An 18556-nucleotide genomic window follows, 5' to 3' on the forward strand; every position below is an offset into this window, starting at 1 on the left:
ATATATGTCCATAATAAGTAAAACAGTTGATACTCATATGACTGGGATAAAATGCGTTTTTTTCCTTGATGTGTTTTCAAATGTATTGGTTTTACTCTGCATCGATGGAGAAATAATACATCTGCATATAACAATCTTCCATCAGGGACATCAGCTCTAATAATAATGCTAATGTGAAAACAACAGATAAATCACGTTACAGTAAAACCAACTGGCTATTACAGAGAAACAAATCTGTTTTGAAAATTGACCAGTTACTGAAGACGCATGACTTAAAATAGGACATTTATATTTTAAAAAATACTCCCGTAACTTAATGGAATGCAACCTCGCAGAGCTTGTACAATTCTGAAGTCGCTTTGGATGGTAGCTGGGGGAAATATACAGCGGAAGAAAACCCTAATAGTAATTTTTAAATCAGGCCCAGGTGTATCTGTGCTTAGAGCACTCAACTCTCAATCAGGGACGTGTCAAAATCCTCGTCAGGGATTGACCTGGCCCATCATTCCTCCAGGGTCGATAAAATACGTTGAACTTACTGGGAAGGTAAACAGTGGCTTGCCCTGTTTTGAGATTAGTCCCCCACGATCGGAATGCGGAATTTTCATCACCAGCTTATTTCCACCACTGTAGATGAGACCTGGCTCATTGCCTGCTTGAGCAGGGGATACACTTTAGCTTAAGTCCTAAAAGCCTCGTGTTCCATTGGCTGGGATTGTGGCACCCTTTCACGTGGAACTAAAATCTGAAGCTTAAAAATTGGGACGTGTTCCCATAGCTCTATGCACACCCTCTTCCTATTTCAAAGAAGATAAACAGCCATGAAGCTGTGTGATGACAATCAGATTAGTGTGCATGAAATTTATTATTTTAATAAGATTGTCCTTGTCTGCCCGAGCTTTCTGTTTTCCACTTTAATGTGTCGGAGTGACATAGCCTCGTTGTGGCGACGCTAGCAGCAATGGCAATGAAACATTTATTTTCTCGGAGAAGAAGGTCATCTGCATGATTTACAGAAGCTAGCTCGCACAGCCGAAAATCTATGCATTGTTCTGGGCCACAGAGTCGTTACAATTTTCCATACGGCGTGCATTCACGTTTATTTTCAGCAACGCTCTGTTCCTGTCCATGTTCGACATCGATTGTTAAAATAACTTTTGAAAATATCAACACTACCTTGAGTTGACTTTTGAGTGGCCAGTGAAATTGAGCCTTGTGCCGAATCCCTAGACACGCGTGGGGATGTATTGCATGTATACTACTGTCCGAACTGCACACGCGTTTGAATTAAAGCCAGCCACGCATGTGGCCTTACTCACAGGGTCTGCTGGATGAATGTGTAAATGATGTTAATTGGTATTGACTTTTCGATTTTGCTTGGTCAGGATTAATATGACAGGGTTGGCTGCACATTGCTCATCAGTTTTATCCAACAGCACAAACAAGCCCCATGTAGGCCAGCTTGGGACACTGCTTCCCCTACCTTTTACAGGTTTAGATCAGTTGGGCTCTTGAGTTGTAAGCACTGCCATTGAATCCTTGGGATGTACATGTGATTCATATAGGCTTAGAAGTTTGTGGCAGCCCCAACACTATTAAAGCGCACCGGTTGTGAAGTCATTTCTTGTTCGTAACATTGATTAAATATAATTATTTATGTGCATGCATGGGTGTATTATTTACTGCTTTCGCTTGGCGTTGTCGAGTGTAACCCCAAATCAATTGTTCTTAACCATCAGCTTTCACTTCTCATCGGTAATTTTATTTGGCTCTTGCTTAAAAGGTGCTGTGGTAGCAATTAAGACTTTCTGTTATGCACAACGAGTTGCAGTTAGCTGCCTGGTTGGTGTCACCTATACTGACATGCTTTGTTGTTGCACCACTCCCGTATCAGATGCACACTTTTTCTCTGAACCCTCCGACATTTATCTGTGACCGACGGTAATGATGTGTAATGGAAGCTAACCAATCTTTCCTGTTTCTCTCCATGTTTTATACTGCCACGATTCTGCTGTGCGCTGCAGATTGCAGGCCAAGTTGCAAAGTGAGTATATAGAGTACATTTTTCAATTTCCCTTCTCGACTTGAACAAAGTTTGCAGCGATTTAAGCGATTTGGTAACTTGCATCGTTTTAAGCGCCATATTTAAATTCTCAGCAGCTCTTCCGCTGTATATTTTTCACCCGACGACGATTGCTTGTGTTACGATCGAAACGTGATATTGTTATCTTTATTATTTGTTCTATCTACGTGGCTTCATCGAAAGACCCACAGAATATGAGATGATCGTTGTTATCGAAGCAAGTGTCTGTCGTTGTTGCTGCGCTGCGCTGCGCCCTCAGTTTGTGTCGACGGGACGTGACGCGGCGTGCGTGCAAGTGCTGCGTGATGTGGAGCCCGGAGAGGAGATCACGTGCTACTACGGTGACGGCTTCTTCGGGGAGAACAACGAGCTGTGCGAGTGTCACACGTGCGAGAGGTAAGGCGCGGTGCCACGCGGTACCACGCATGTGTGCATTGCTTCATTAGCAACGCTGGATTATCCACAGTTATGTCAGGCTGGTTGGCCCTTTGAATAGGACGGAAAAAAAACATTTCTTCATATGTAATAAGTTAAAGGTTCATTGGTCAGGTGGCAAAAAAGTTATTCGTATATTTTCGTTCTTATGGCTGAAGTAGATGCAGAGCAAAAACTACAATTTCATATTCAACTGGTCAAGATCGACGATATTGGAGAGAATAGTTCCCATTGTAGTAATATGGAATTACCACCACTGGCTCAGAACAGCCAATCGTAATGAGCGCTACCATTACTAAAGTGAGCAGGAAAACACAACTTAGGTCAGATTAACATGTTGTGTAATATTTGTTATCACTGTACAAAATCAACAAGGCGGCAAATCACTAAAGCAATGTGTTGTGGCCTTCTCATCAACATGTGCAGGGGTCGGGCAACCAAAATAACAAGATAAATTTTTTTCAAATTCGGTAAAACAATTTGAAATTTCTAAAGCCACAATGAATGTGAATACAAGACAGTCCTTAATAATCAACCTCAAGAAGTGGTCTTTAAAGAGCTGCATATGGCTCCGGAGCTGCAGGTTGTTTCCCCTGAACATGTGAATCTGGCAGTTTTTTTTAATTCTAAAATGCATAGCTTTGTCATAAATCAGTGATCACACAAAAAAACACAAGTGGACACTGGAACATGCGTAATGGAGCTCTGTATCCACCTGCCAATTCTAGCAGCCACTTGGCTAAGCAACACACACCCTCCTCCACCTTGCTGAGAGCTGAGCCCAACAGAAGGGGGGTGGGGACGTTCCACGCGAAGCTGACAGCCGCGCTCCGCGTGTGGCCGCTCTGCGCGTTTGCAGGCGAAGCCAGGGCGCCTTCAAGCCTAAGGACGGCTCATCGGAGGCACCGTCGAGCGGCCTCAACAGCGCCTACCGCCTGCGCGAGACCGACAAGCGGCTGCACCGCCTCAAGAAGAGCTGTGTGGGCGGCAGGGATTCTGCCGGGAGATATTCCAGGATGTCCGGCGGCACCGACACCCAGCGCAGCGCGCGCCGCCTTCTCTGTACGCCGTTCTCTCCCGTCAATAACGAGCGGCCACCAATTTTGGCTCGTGAACATCAGTCGTGCGCGCGCGCAATCGCCAATCACTTTCCGTTCTTGTTATCGTACCGCGTATTCTTCTGAAGCTTTCGGTACATGTACGGCGCCTGTGTCCATCCACTGCTGGATGAGGGCCTCCCCCCACGCTGTGTACGGCTCGTGTGGGTTATTCATAATAAAGGTTTTTGGGTTAGATCGCGTTTATTTATAAATGTGTCGTAACCCTCCACCACCCGACACGGCCAATCAGCAAAAAAAGTGTCACGTTGACAAAAGACTTTTGTAAATAAACGCGATCTAACCCAAAAACCTTTATTATGAATAATATTGGTCGCGAAAGCCTACGTGTTAAACTCGTGTGGGTTATTTCACTATGCTTGATGCTGGACAGTGTGGGGGATGTTCATCGTAATAAAAATAATAACATTTGCAAAATTACAATTTTTTCAAATTTTTTTGACATGTACGTAACACTTTTATTTCAGGCTCAGTAAATGCACTTGAAAATGTTGACCGTTTATATTGACGTGCTTCCTAATTTGAAAAATGTTTTCCACGTGTCCCCAATGTCTGCATGTCTCAGTCACTAGCCACCGCTTAATTTGGTCTCTTCCAATACAAAAATTGGGCATTTGCCTAAAAACATTTATAGTATTGCCATGTTTACTTGGTGTTATTTTAACCATTACACAATGTTCATGTTTTTTTATTCTAATAACTTCTGTCAACACGGCTAAGTAATAGAAATCTGCAAACCTCTAAGTTTTATAACAGTGCGTGCCAGAGCCTGAATTTACTTTTTCTAAAACTGCTAAATACCAAAATCAGCAAGTTCCTCATGATTGGTGGTAAAAAAAACTATTTTCAGCTGCTATACAAGACCCATGGTCCCCTTATCATAGTGAGCAATGTCCTGAGAGTCAAAGCAGCAACAACAACCCCATATACCGCTGATTAAAACTATAGTAATGAATGCGGTGGAAGCTAAGAGAGTTCTACTGTATGGATACAGTACTTACCATTACAGATCCTTAATCACTCCAAATTCCTTACCCAGTGATAAGAACCCCTGCTAAGAAAGCATTTGCTAACAGGATTACAGCAGTGGCAGCACAAGTATATGATAACCATACAAGTTTCTAAACTTGCCTGTGTTTCATTGCATGTAGTGCACAAGTATGGAGGAGATGCACACCTCAGGAGCTAGGGGAAGATTAGGAATTATTAGGTTGAGTAGACCTCTTTGATTTCTGACCAATGGCAAGTTTTATCTGAGCTGTTCCTGGGACTCTCTGCGACCTCCCAATGGTCCGGCCAAACAATCCCCCAATACCAATGGAGTGTGGGGACACCTCCATACGGCAGGGAATTGACCCAAAGGGGCTGTACATTATTCTTGCAGCTTAACCCCGGTGACGCAACATCCTTAAGAGAGAAGCTTAACCACTGGTCTTGCCCCATCTTCTCTCCCTCTCAACCCGCAGCCAATGCCAAGAATGCGTACACGCCCAAGAAGACGACACGTAAAGCGCGGGCATCGGCGAACAGGCCGCCACGCACGGCCTACAGCAGCCACCACGGCGGCCGACTGGCGTTCCTCCCCTCCGGAGAACACTTGACCTTCGACGCTGTGGAGCTGCTGGCGACCGCCATTCGGCTGCGTCAACCGAGCCGGCTCGTGCCTCGCGACGGGCGACCGGCGCCACCGTACCGCTCCCCCGCCGGCCTGCGCGCCCCCGCGGCACCGTGCGACGAGTTCTTCCCGTGCGTACTGCTCGCCACGGCGTCGCCTGCCGGCCCCGCCGTGCCCCCGCGTTCGCTCAAGCGCTGGCTCTCGGGTGGCGGGGGCGGTGGGGGCGGAAGCGACGGCAGGGAGCGGCCGAGGAACGGCCTGAACGGGCTGGCGACGGTCGGCACCGCTCGGCTGAAGGCGCTGCTGCAGCAGGCGCTCCTGCGACAGCCCAAGGTGGTGCTGATTAAAGACCCGGCCGTGGAGCGGCTGTGCCGCGGCGGGCGGCGGGCGTGCGACCCCGCTACGGGGCCGGCTCGCGTCAAGGAGCCCGGCGGCCACGGCAACGGCGCCGACGACGGCCGTCCCGTGCCTTCGCCGGCGTGTGGGGCTCTGGCCGGGTGCAGCGAGGTGCTGGCCGACGCTGCCGACGCGCTCAGCCTGTGCAAGGCGCCGTTGCAGGCGACCGAGGCAAGCGACGCGGCCGGGGGCTGCTTGCCCCCGTCGCCGGCATGCGGCACCAGCACGGGCTTTGGCGCCGGCGGGCGAGCAGGTGCGCTGCCCGCTGAGCCGGCGGTCTCGAATGCACGCGAATGCAAGGCGAGGGCGGGCGAAGCGTACGGCACCTCCGTGACCCCACCGCCCAAGCGCTTCCCGCTGCTGCGCATCCCCCCCGCGGGGCCCGGCTCGGGCTCCCGGAATGTCGCCTGGGAGCCGCCCGGCAGCAGCGCCGCCGCCGTAGCTGCGGCCCCCTTTTCCAGCAATCTGGTGGCCGACATCGAGAACTGGATGCTGGAGGGCGACCGGGACTTCGACTCGGATCTCCTCAAAATTGTGGCCGGCGCGGGGGCGGCCACCCCACGCTCGAGTGTCGGCCGAAGCACGCCGAGACCGGACGGCGATGGTGGCGGTGGCGGCGACGGCGACGTCGATGGCGGCGACGCCAGGCGGAGGAAGCGCTCTTCGGGGAGACCGGTGCAGGGAGACGGAAAGCTTTTGCGGCTCTCGCCCCTGAAACGAAACGCGAGCGGCGGCGGCGGCAGGAGGGGCAGCCTCGGCACCGCTAAATCTCCCACTCCCTCGCCATCGGCTTCAGCAGAATTACAGATGGGTAGCATCGCCCCAGAGAGGCGAGGAAACTCCAAGAAGCGGCACAGCGCGGACGAGTACCAGGCGGTGCTGGTGAAGAGCGATGGCGTCGTCTCCACCGCTACCACCACCACTGCCACCGCCGCTACCACCCAGCACCTGGAGGGCATTGACTCTAGCACGGTCGTCCGGGCACAGTTACCCAAAGTGCGCATTGTGCGGCTCAGCGGAGGCCTGCACAGCGCTGCCAGCTACGGCAAACGAGGCCGTGGCTGCAAAAAGTTGTTGGTGTACAAGTCGATCGGACCGACGGGCCCCACACAGCTTCGGCTGCGGCTGCAGAAGCGCAAGATCCGCAAGCGCAGCTCCACGCGCAATGACGTGCCGGAAGCGGACGCCACCATCGCCGCTCCCGTGAGCGCCGGCGGGCAGGCGGCAGCGACGGTGGAGGCACAGGCTCACAGGCGGGGTGGATCCTTGCAGAAGAGGGGAACCGCTGGGGTGGACGTGCCTGCGTTCCTGCCGTTCTCACAGCCCAAGCGGCTGCGCCTCATCCTGGGCAAGGAGTCCATTGACATTGACATTATGGCACGCTGCCAGGCGGGGATTTAGGATAGCAGCGGTGGGAGGGAGAGATGGAGACGTGAGGACTTGTTCAATAATAGATGCTGCTTTCTGTTTGCAGACATTGTTAAGCGTCTGTGAATATGGCTGAGCTACGTGTCGTCACCGTGTTTTGGGATGAAGCTGACCACATTGATCATGGTCGCTGCAAAATCTTACTGCAGTAAACACATATATCATATTAATAGGACACTTACTATTAACTTCTCAGTAATTTCCACTTTATTTTCTAAACAACCCCTGTTCCACACATTTTCAGCAAGTCATTGTCACACAATCCATTGGCTGAGTTGGGCTCCGTTCACACAGGGCTGGCAAAACTTGCACTATGACCGGCTCGGTTTATTCAAGCCCTGCAGGAGACACTTTGCTTTTGTTTGTGAAAAATAGAGGGTCGGTGGCCCAATGAGAGTCGTGTGGGCATGGCACAGATGGAGGATGGTGTGTATTTTCAAAACGTGTTGTGTTTTATTGTTTGTTATTGCTGAATTGGTCGCTCTTTGAATCTAATTGAAAGGTCACCTCCATATCACAAGCATTTGAAGTCAGGATTGTCCTATTTCAAGGCACATTGATCAGTCAGCTTTTTAAAAGACATGCAGAGTTCTTAGAAAGCCTTGTCTTAATGGCTAGTGCCCTTCACAACCCTGCTCGGAAATGTCACTTTTTTATTTCTCAAAAAGGTCACGTGCTTGAAGCCACACAACGTTTTAAAAAAACATCTTGAGTCAACAATTTACTTTTTTCCCCCTCATCTTTGTCTGCAAACATGTGGCAGTAATAGCAATTCTACATTGACATGTTTGTGCTTAGGACAACCAATGTTGACTGCTCCCAAAGTGGTGCTCCTTTTATTGACTGGGGAGGGATAATGGGTGACCGAGTTGATCAAACTAGAATTTAAACTCCGTAACCCGATTGCTGGTCAGTCATTTTAACAAAGGCACACCTAATGTGAAACTACAGCACTTTTGGTGCTACGTGGTTATGACAAAACTGAGACAAATAAGCTCATCATTTTTAAGCAGCAGTTAATCACGTTGTGGATGTAGATGCAAAAATGGTCAATAATTTTCGGTGCCATTTCATTTCTTTATAGCATAAAAGTGACCTGTATAGTGTCCCCGTGGGCCCCCAAAGTATTTGACTTGCATTGAGTTCAGACCATACAAGGAGTGCCATCACCTCTGTCGGTGCACTCTTCGCGTTAAGCAGAGCAACTTTATTTCAGTTGATTGCCAATTTGGATTTGATCTTTTACAGCATTTTCAAACGCCCCTTGCACGTGAACCAAAATAATTAAAACAGAAGTTTGAACAGAATTTTTACTTGCTTTGATTTTACTTGAAAGAGAGTTGGCCATGGTGGCCATATACCCGTATTTGGTTACTGGTTTAATGATGTTACGATTGTTAATTTAAATGGGTTTTTTTTGTTTTTGTCGGTGCGCAGGGTTGATCTTGTGAGTGCCCACCAAGGCTGTTGTAAGCCTTTCCACAATGGCAACGCGGTGTGAGTGGTTACTGTGCATGCGTTCAAATGAGAGGTGCTTTGACGTTTGACGAGTTACAACTTGCAGCAATCCACTATCCGTGCAGAAGGATTAGCCAATTGTTAATGTAAGAAGTGTCCTGGAAAATATTGATAGCACAAAATCTAATTTTCCAGAAAGTTGAGTTTCATCCAGATTAGGTGGATTGAGCGAATGAACAGAGTGAATTATGCGGCTGTGGGGAGATGCAATAAAAACTGGCAAAAGTGGGTTTAAAAAGGTGTTAAGATGTTCAAACACCTAATATAAACCTTTTGCAAGGAATCAAGTTCGCACTAACCACACGTACTTGTGGTTAATATGCAAACAAACATGTTCTGATACTCTATGTATTGTCTTTGAAACTGATTGGCCTACACCAGAGAGACAGCCTTCTTTAGGGCCTAGTCTCACCAGTGTCAGAACCGAGGCAACTGCATATATTATCACAGTTTGCATGTTCACCACAAGTACGTGTGGTTAATGCTGACTTGATTCCTTGCGAAAGGTTTCTATTTGGTTCCAGTGAGGTTAGTGTGGGGTATATTAAAATGAGTGTCAACTTTTTCCAGGACTATCCTCATCATGTGAGTATATTTTGGTCCTTTTGCTTATGGATTGCCTTTTTTTGTTTGTTATACTAAAGTGTGCCCAGCCAAATGAAAAGGTAAAATTATGTATGGCTTAATCTTTTGTGTAGCAGCAATGGGCTCTGTACATTGACTCTACAAATCGAGCCTCTTACCAACACCGTTATTGTTGTGGTTTTGACTGTGTGATACTCCAGCTGTCATTATGGTTTATTTGCAACGTTCAATATCTTGATACTGGCAAAAGGGTACCTGACTGCAGGCGTATTAACGCGTGACATCATTCGAAAAGAGTAGGCCCATTGTGTGCCGTGGGTTAAGGTCCAAATTTTACATTAAAAAAATTACCTGCAAATCATTCAATTGGGATTACACTGAGAAGCATTGCCCTGTACTGTGAAACTAATGCCAACTGTGAAACATTGGACCTTCAAAATAGCCTTGAACTATAAGAATCGTGCAATTACCAAATGTTCTCATTCCTCAATTTTTGTTATGCCCCTGCCATATAAATAATAATTAACAAGCTCCCTTTGGTGAAGGCACTCTATAAATTAGATTATATCATAGTGCAGTGCAGCAGGGCACAGAGAACGCATGTTAGTGAACCCACATTGACAGGTGTAGCACTTTGACCAATCACGTGAAAAAGTCTACATTCAATCGGAGGTGAAACCAAATGTTATACATCGCCATCAAACCTTCTCTGTTAATACATAAGCACTGATAATACATGTACGACAGCATTGTTTACCACAGCGACATGCCAATTCAAAGTTGCTCCAGTCGGTAATTCGGAACGTAAAGGAATGCAAAGGACAATGTGGCGTCGTCAAGTTTGTTAAATAACGCATTTGTTGTGAAGGCCGTGCTTGTTCCAACCTGCAAAGGGCCTGCTCAGCGTGGTGGCACAATCGTTACACTTACGGCTTTCTCAGATTACAGTAATGCGCTTAATCCCGCTGCATAATTACACCTTGGAAACTTCTGTTTTGCTCGAGAGGCCCTCTGTTTTTTTTTACACACTCCGGAGCCATGCGACGAGGTGACTGGCAGGAGTTTGTGAATGAGTCTTAGGGCTGTATCAATGCTGCTGAAGTCGCAAATCTATTGCGGGAACTTTGCATACCGCCACCACCGATATTGGTGTGAACCAGGGGTGTTTCGCGTTATGCTTCCATCGTAACGAATGCCTTGCTCATTAGCAGTGTCTGGACTCTGCTGTGGTAACGGTGATGCATTTAGGTAGTCAAGTGGTTTTGAGGCAGGGTGGATGAATCGCACGCAGATGGAGCCCTCGGTTGTATTAGATGTGCTCAGCGGGTGCCCTCAGAAGACAGAAGACAATGCAGGAAGTAGATTTCTGACCAATCTCCATTTTAATTATCTCCTTGTACACAGTGGGTTTGTTTATGCACTCCAGTTTCCTCCCACGCACAAAAATACTCGAGAAATAAGCCAAACATCCAAAGCAGCATCCTCCTGAGAGCGAGTCATAATTATATAAAAAAAAATTTATCATAGATGACCATGGATTTTTTTTCAGTGACCCAAGTCTTGCCTATGTCATCTCCACAGCGATTAGGAAAATAACATGGAGTGAACGGTGGGATACGAATAGAGATCGCCTGTGTAAAGCAGCCACTCTGGAATGCCAAGGCATTCAGTGCATCATGCAAGTTGACTTAAGCGCTAAAGTGTCCAAAAAGTTTAAATATAAAATGTAGATCTACTTAGGGGCTGTATTTTGCATCTCCTTGGATACGAGCCTGCTTTGGGTTCGGGTTTTAATAGCGATGATGGTGCATGGCTGCAACGTGTTAGAGGTGCGGCCACACATTTGGTTGTACGAACAAACATGACCGCTTAAGGCTGAATGCTCCCGCTATTCAGTTCTTCAGTGTCGCAGCTCGCGTGTCATAACCACACAGTACCTCTCCTCCTGCCTTTCTCATGGCTGCATGTCTAGGGTGGCGCTGTGGTTGGACCACTCGACTTGTATTCGAAATTACAGATTAATTTTAGTTTGGGGGGTGGGGGGGGAGACTCAGCCCATTATATTAAATGAGGGTAGTTAACAGTGGTCATCCTCTGGCCCCTGCCAGGGTTATGTGGCATTTCTACCCAGGCTCAATGTCATCAAATCAGAGATGAGGTCCATGCCATTAGTCTGTTGAGCAAGAAGGCACTTCACTTTTGACGTGTGTGAGAGCAAAACATACATTATATTGTTGTTTTGCCTTGTGTCCATAGCTCATCCTGTCATTGATTATGCAACCTCCGAATAGCATGGTTGGTGACGTACGGTGCGAAAGAAGGTCAAGGTCAACGTGAAAATATGAAATTGACACTTTCTGAACGCTTATGTAAAAACATGGCTCAGAGCAAGCAGAGACGTCACGCAAAAGTGGCCCTATTCCAGTGTCCATTGCAAAGCCCGCGCAGGCCACTGGTGGCCTTTAGTGCGGCCCCCAACGAGTGACAACACCCCCCCCGCCCGCCATCATCGTGCTGTCAAATCCCAATGAATTCAAACGTCTGGCGGCCCTCACACTGATGATGTCTTATCGGATAAAGTGCCCCCCCCCCCCCCCTCTTAGAATGAGTAAAGAACACTGCCTCATTCAAACTAACTTGGGGTGGTGCTCGTAGGCCGAGCCCTGTCGATTCTATGCAGTTGGTACTCATCGGCTGCGGAGGGATGATGGTTTGATTCGGCTCTTGGCCATGGTTTTGACTTGCAGTCTTGCCATCGGAAGCTCTGCCCCTCTGCAATACCCTACCATGGTATCGGACAAAGTCAACACTGGGGGTTTTCGGTTGTTTGCAAGTAGCATTCGATTCAGAGAGTAATAAATGGCCACTTGGCAAAATGTCTATAAATTGCAAGTCTATCGTGGCAGAAGACACCGACAAATACCATAATTTACGACACCATATACAATGAACGTAATTTTGTCCATAGTACAAATGCAATTACAGAATGAAACGCCAACGTGTAAAAACACTTAAATTTCACTTGATCCAAAAATAAAACGCATTAATAGTTCACACGTTTTTTTTATTAGCTGTCGTAAAGGCATGCTTTGGTATGTGCTTCAGTGTTCGTTGTGCTTTGATGACTGCTGAAGCCAAACGGCGTTGAGGTGGACACTTTGAATTGCATTCCTACAAATTGATTCTTACGTCCATAAATATGCAAAATTGTTGCATCTCCTGCTTTGCTTTACCGTAGCATGTTTCTGCTGATGAACGCACAATAAGCACCCCGAAGTATGTTAAGTTTTTGTTGCTGGATAATCCAGGCATTACTGCGTTGATCTGTATATGAGTGTGCATCGCTGTACATATAAAACATTTCTATATTTTGTATAATTAGCAGTTTTAATATTGTGACGTAACAAAAATACAATTCAAAAACATGTCTGTAGATAAGGCCACGACTGAAACGTCAATGTAATACTTTATCGGAGACAATCATTGCAACCTATGTTACTTGGTTTTATCAATACTTGTTTTAACAGTGAGCATGAGTACCCACTTGCTTATGCCACAGCTTGTATAATGAGGTGTACATAATTGGTTCTAGAACCTTGCATGCACGTCCCAAGAATATAATCTTCAAACTACCTACTTGTCATAGATTCACTTTAATTCCTTTAATAATATAAAATGTACAGAGAAAAACTAAAAGAGCATGGCCAAGGCTTTAGAGGTCGTGGCTCGTATTTTTCAATGTGCGTTGTCTGCAGGGCAGGTTTCCATGAGGCTATGCCAACGACTCCTCTGTTCTGTTGAAATTGCCACCCGAGCTGTTTGAAATTGAGTGGGGTGATGTTCAGTGTTTGCGCTTCTGACTTGAAAACGATATTCGCATGTGAGCAAAAACCCAGTTTGATTTTTTTTTATTTTGATTGAGGCCAGACTTCCAGCTAACATTGAAGTGTTTCAACATCAGGGGCAGCAAACATTAAACATGTCTCTTGCAATACAACTCTGCGGTTCATTCTGAAAAAATTGCAAATTTTATCTCAACTGACTTTAATTGTAGTTTAAACTTAGTTCCGAGCACATGGTCAATCAATATCTTTTGGGGATCCCCAAGCACTTGTGAGCAGATGTGGCTGGTGAGTGAACCGAGTTTACTCCTGTGTTATCTCTGCCCATGCCCCCTACGATTCTATTGTCATAATTCAAGGTCATCACTGGTTCAGGGGATTTTTTTCTCAGTCTTGTTATCGTTTCGCATTGACTGTCAGTGTTGCATCACACTCACATTTGTAGTTGTGGCTTCTATATGCACTGCCTGGTTTGTCTCGGAGAGTGCCGTCACGTTTGCAATGTTTTTTTCCCCCGGTCCTGATCTGTTCCTACCGTTGACCTAAAGAAAAAAATAAATTAACTTACTTGAACTGTTAAACAATAGATCCGTCAATGCATTTTGCACACGAGTGATCGTGTACGAGTTTTCAACTTTAATTTCAAATATTTTCTGCACAAATCTTTTAAAAAAATAATAATTTCCCTTTTTAAATAGCAGCGTGTTGCTGTTGTAAATAAACAGCAGTGTGCCTTCATTTTCAGCGAGATACAAACAATTTCTGCATCGATGTCACCCCTTAAGTTCACAAGAGCTGCAGTTAATCGCACGTGTGAGAATTGCACTGTGTTTGTGTATGTTGCATGTAATGAGTTTACACCCTCCAACCACCAGCACTCACTACAATCACCGGTTTCATTCTATGTTTTGTAATTTAATCCCACTCGTGAACCAGAAAAAAACGTATTGAATCGTTCCACCCCTAATTAACAGCGAAGCCGCAGGCATTTCACGGAGTAACTGCATTATTGGTTCTTGGAGTTTCAGCCAATTATGCTGAATTGTAACAACCTTGCAAATCTTATGAAAAATGTGGTAACGACTATTCATTAAATTAATGTAAAAAAATGGAATTTGGGGCAAAGGGTGTTTAGCTGCTCACGAAGGAATTAATCATGGATAATTTATTTGCCTTTGGCAGAGTTCGATCAACAATTGTAGATTAGTTGCAACTGTAATTCAAATGTAAACATTTCCCTCTTCAGCTTCGTGAATTTCATTTGCTTTATCCAGATCGGGAAGCCGGTTCCTATTTATTTCTCTTCTCGCAGCAATCATCCGCACGACTTTAATTGCCACGAGCTTAGTTCCGGTTCTTTCAGTCACTCGTGGAATGCATCGAGTCTGCCGAGCACGGCACACACCATGGCCCCTCGCGCGTCCTTCAGCGTCGCTCTCTGATGATGCGTCTTCGAGTTGTTGCCGCCGCGTGTTGTTTTGGGAACGGTGTCCGACGTTTCGCTCCGCGTGCTGGTGGGAGCTTCTTTTTCGGTACTGGAATTCAGGAACTGGAATTCACTTCCAGTGAAAGGAAGCGTCAATAAGACGTCATTCCGAACCAACACGCGGTAACAACCCAAAGACGCACCGAACAAAGTTGTCCAGCGCAAACCACAACAACCTCCGCATTGGCTCTGCAGCATGATTTGTGTGTGCGTGTGCCCGCACCCTTGCTGAGTTGGGCTTGCCACGTTCCCTCTGTGCCGCTCTCATTGCAGAGGTTTTTTTTCCCTCTCACGTTTTTTCTCCCTCTCACGTTTTTTCTCCCTCTCACGTTTTTTCTCCCTCTTGTCCGAAAAGCATTTGGCACGCAGGCCCCGGTTGGTGGTGGGGGGGGGGGGGAATGAGCATCATTTCAATCGATGGTTGGGGTGGGTTTTTTTTACTTGATGTACAGCGTAACGGTAACAAGAGTTCTCATTTTGTCGGTATTTTTTAAGGAATTGCTTGTAGGTGGTGTACAAAGAAGTTATTTAGCAGTGTGGAAGTGTAATCTGTTGGTGCGTTTGATAATTAAAGTTGTTATGCGATCTTATGCGCTGTCACCTGCAATTGATTGCACGGACATTCTCAAGAAAGTTTTTAATCCACGCGTTATGTAACAGCACTTTAGTTTTTGAGGACTTTTCTTTGCTTGGGGGAATGAGGAAACCATCTGCGTGTGCTGTGGAAAACATGGTGCAAAGCCGTCGATATCATTCAAGTGCTCTCCAGTCATCGATGAGTTCATCATTATATCATAAATATATTATTTATTCGTCCGTACCTCCGATTAGCACGGTTGGCTACGTACGGTGCGAAAGAAGTTCAACGCACACACAAATTATCCATTTTCCACAGTTACGCTCACTATGTGATTTGGCACAGTTGTGGGCACCTCCAATCTGCTCGTGTTTAAACAGCTATGTGAAGCTGCTTTTTGCCTGGCAAATAAACTTAAAACTACTCCCAAGAAGACATCTGCACGCAGATTTCAATCGGTTATCAAATAGAATTACACCTTCGTGTTAATAGCGGTGTGACAATCGTCAAACACAATTTGTTTTGTAGGTTTGTGGAAAAAATATATAATTATGGAACATTTTGTAGTTACATTCAACTGACAAACGGGAGTTAAGAACATTCATTCATATATAACATTGAAAAAATAACATTTCCAATTCATACTTTTTCCCACAAAATGAAAACGTTGAATGTAAGCCGAGCCATACTTCAAGTAAATACAAATTACATTTATGGATTAAATAAATGTAGACTCAAGGGAGGGGTCCGTGTTAGGGGCGATACGGTGGCAAGATGTTAACTCCCTCGCCTGATATACAGGAGGCTGTGGGTTTTTATTCTGACACCTGTATATTTTGAGTTTGCGTGTCTCCCCGTGGTCGCGTGGATCTTTCTCCGGGTCCTCCGATTTTTCCCTCCACATTTAGAAACACGTAATTCAGAGTATTTGGCTGCTATCAATTTCCACAGGATAAGCCACTTCGTTGAGCTATCATTTGTGGCCAGTTCGCGTCTGAAAAATAGCTATAGAGCTCAGTGGGCTTCACCTTGTAAAAATTTTAAAATTATTAATAAACCCTATTATTATAGTTAATAAACAGTTATTGACTTGCAAATCACGAGTGGTGTTTTTTTTCCGTGACGTTCACTCAATACAATTCTCCATGGCCTCTTTTTAGCTGACGTGTCACTTCGTGTCGACTGAACTTCCTCCAAAAGGTCCATCGGAAAGTATGACCGTCGGGCCTGAAACGGTGAGCGAAATAACGCAGTCACGTTGCAAAATGGTAATTTGCCCAGGAAAGCTCTGAGTCTCAACACCCATAGACAAAGGGGAGGGGGGGGGGGGTCTTGTTTTTATAATGTGTGGCCAATTCTATTGTGTTGGGTAGGGAACATTTGCTGATTTCTACAATTGCCGCCAAACAAACAATGCCCCCAAAGGATGATGGGCAAAAGGTTGACATGGCGGGAGAGACCTCTGCGTACTTACACATTTCTTGACTGTGGTGAGATGTACTGCTTTCGCATGGACCAAGCTCAGTGCTCCGGCACAGCGCTAGAATGTGATGCTCTGTACGAAGTGTCATGTTCAGGCATGTTGAACTTCTCGTCCTCTTTGTGTGGTAGAGATGTTATCGCATTGCAGGCCTCTATAATGTCGTGTATGTCCTAGCAATGTTTTCAATTTTCATCCTGATTCTCAAAGATCATCCCTCGCTACTGAGACGGTGATCAATGTCGATTGTGATCAACGATTGTTTTCGTGTGCTGTAGCGACCAAGGCTGGAACGGCACATTAGACGGTGGTGTGGCCAACATCACTCCAACCTGACTTGTACTTTCACGGTCCACCTCGCTGGTAAACACAACCTCAAAATAATTATGAACAATGGCCTCCCTCAAGGCCCGGTACGAGCACCGTCACTCTAACATAAATGACCTGCCATGCATATCATCTTCCAAGTTAATAATATGCGGATGAGATGGTCGTCGCTGAACTGGACACAAACGTCGAGAACAACAACAATCGCCGTTCAACACTCAGTGGCGGTGACGTCACCACGATGCTTGTGTCAGGCTAGGTGCACTTTGAGGCCACGTGAAGTGTCGAAGGCCCGCTGACAGGAGGTCATGGAACAGACCATTGCCAATACGCTTAACAGCTGATCTATATTTATTGGAGGAATATTTGTCGCTGGAGGCTGACAATCCTTATAAAACCACAGGTACCTTCCACCTGAAAAACCATGCAACATATCCCACATTTCACGTGTCCTGTGGTAGCCTAGTGGGCTATGACTCAACGCCAAGATATTATATGGGGGTTAGAAATGTGTGAAAAGATCAAGATTCGCCCTGCTACAGAAACGTGCAAGAATGATTGTGGAGTGCCTCAGCTGATGCGCTGGAAGCTGCCGCCCTGTCACTGATATACTCGGTGACAGAGTCACTGCACTCCAGCCTGGTCTATGAGCTTGGACACAACACTGCTAGATGCATTATTAAAAAAATGCAATGCGCATCATAACCTGAACACACTGAAAACCGACAGCAAGCCCCTGGCTTGTTTACCAGAACAGAAAGCCCCTGGCTTGCTATTCTGGTAAACATTCTGCAATTATATATCCGCAGAGACATGCGAACTGCGCCGAGATTGACACGTTTTCTTGCCAACGACAGCCACCTACCCATCAACCAAGACCTCAACTGTGCACCTCGACACCGACTCAAGTCCCGATCCCCCTTCTGTGATCACTCTGCCACCATCAGAGATTCTCACCCAGTTCCAGGAGAACGCCTGCGAACAGAGTGGTACAACGCGGACGTCTTGCATGAACACCCCCATTGCTTTGACATGTCTTTGTTTAGAGACACCGGGTGGTGCAACCATCAAACGCATCAGAACATCAACAGGCCGATGCGTTCAAGCCACAGTGCGACTGTGGCCATGCAACCCAAACTTAGGACCATATAGTAAAACCACTGTAGTCTGCGCTCCTTCAATAGAGGAAGGAGAGCAAAACATGAATGATCTCCTAGAACCTTCTCGTGGCTATCAGACCTCGACATTGAAATTTAGTTCCGGAATATATTTTCAAACGCAATGACAGAACACAACCGCCTTTGTCTCACCAGTGCTGACGTTTAAAACCCCATGTCAGGTCCTCATTTTAGGCTGATTGAACCTGCGATTTTAAAGTGACATTCAGATACCACTTGTAACAGTGTTGTCACCGAAAGTGTGAAGATTTGTGGATGTAGAGTTAACATGCCATAGCAATGAATACATAATTCTCATTCAGATCGTTTAGGGAATACCATTTGTGCGAACTGGCAAAGTAAACATAGCAAAAACAACAGCATCATATGATCGTGTCAGTGTTGTTTTGACCACATTGATTCATTATTTTTGCGTGTGACTCATGTTTGCGGAATGTACACATGATGTCATGCCACCCATTTCAAGGCTAACATCGGCTAAAATATGC

General features: G+C 46.1%; 1 protein-coding gene across 6 annotated transcripts in view; it reads left to right on the forward strand.

Annotated features, from left to right (window-relative positions):
- LOC116945526 (uncharacterized) overlaps window positions 1-15096 on the forward strand; it is a 32651-nt gene extending 17555 nt beyond the window's left edge. For all 6 annotated transcript variants that reach the window (XM_032959891.2, XM_032959890.2, XM_032959892.2 and 3 more), the window contains exons 7-10: window positions 2025-2044; window positions 2343-2479; window positions 3378-3580; window positions 5103-15096. In XM_032959891.2, the coding sequence (XP_032815782.2) occupies window positions 2025-2044; window positions 2343-2479; window positions 3378-3580; window positions 5103-7048 (2306 nt within the window). In that variant the 3' untranslated portion in view covers window positions 7049-15096. The remainder of the gene's footprint in view (window positions 1-2024; window positions 2045-2342; window positions 2480-3377; window positions 3581-5102) is intronic.
- Window positions 15097-18556: the final 3460 nt, after the last annotated feature.

Source organism: Petromyzon marinus, chromosome 24 (genome assembly GCF_048934315.1).
Source record: "Petromyzon marinus isolate PM22_M1 ecotype Great Lakes invasive population chromosome 24, UKy_Petmar_22M1.pri1.0, whole genome shotgun sequence".
Classification (NCBI taxonomy): domain Eukaryota; kingdom Metazoa; phylum Chordata; class Hyperoartia; order Petromyzontiformes; family Petromyzontidae; genus Petromyzon; species Petromyzon marinus.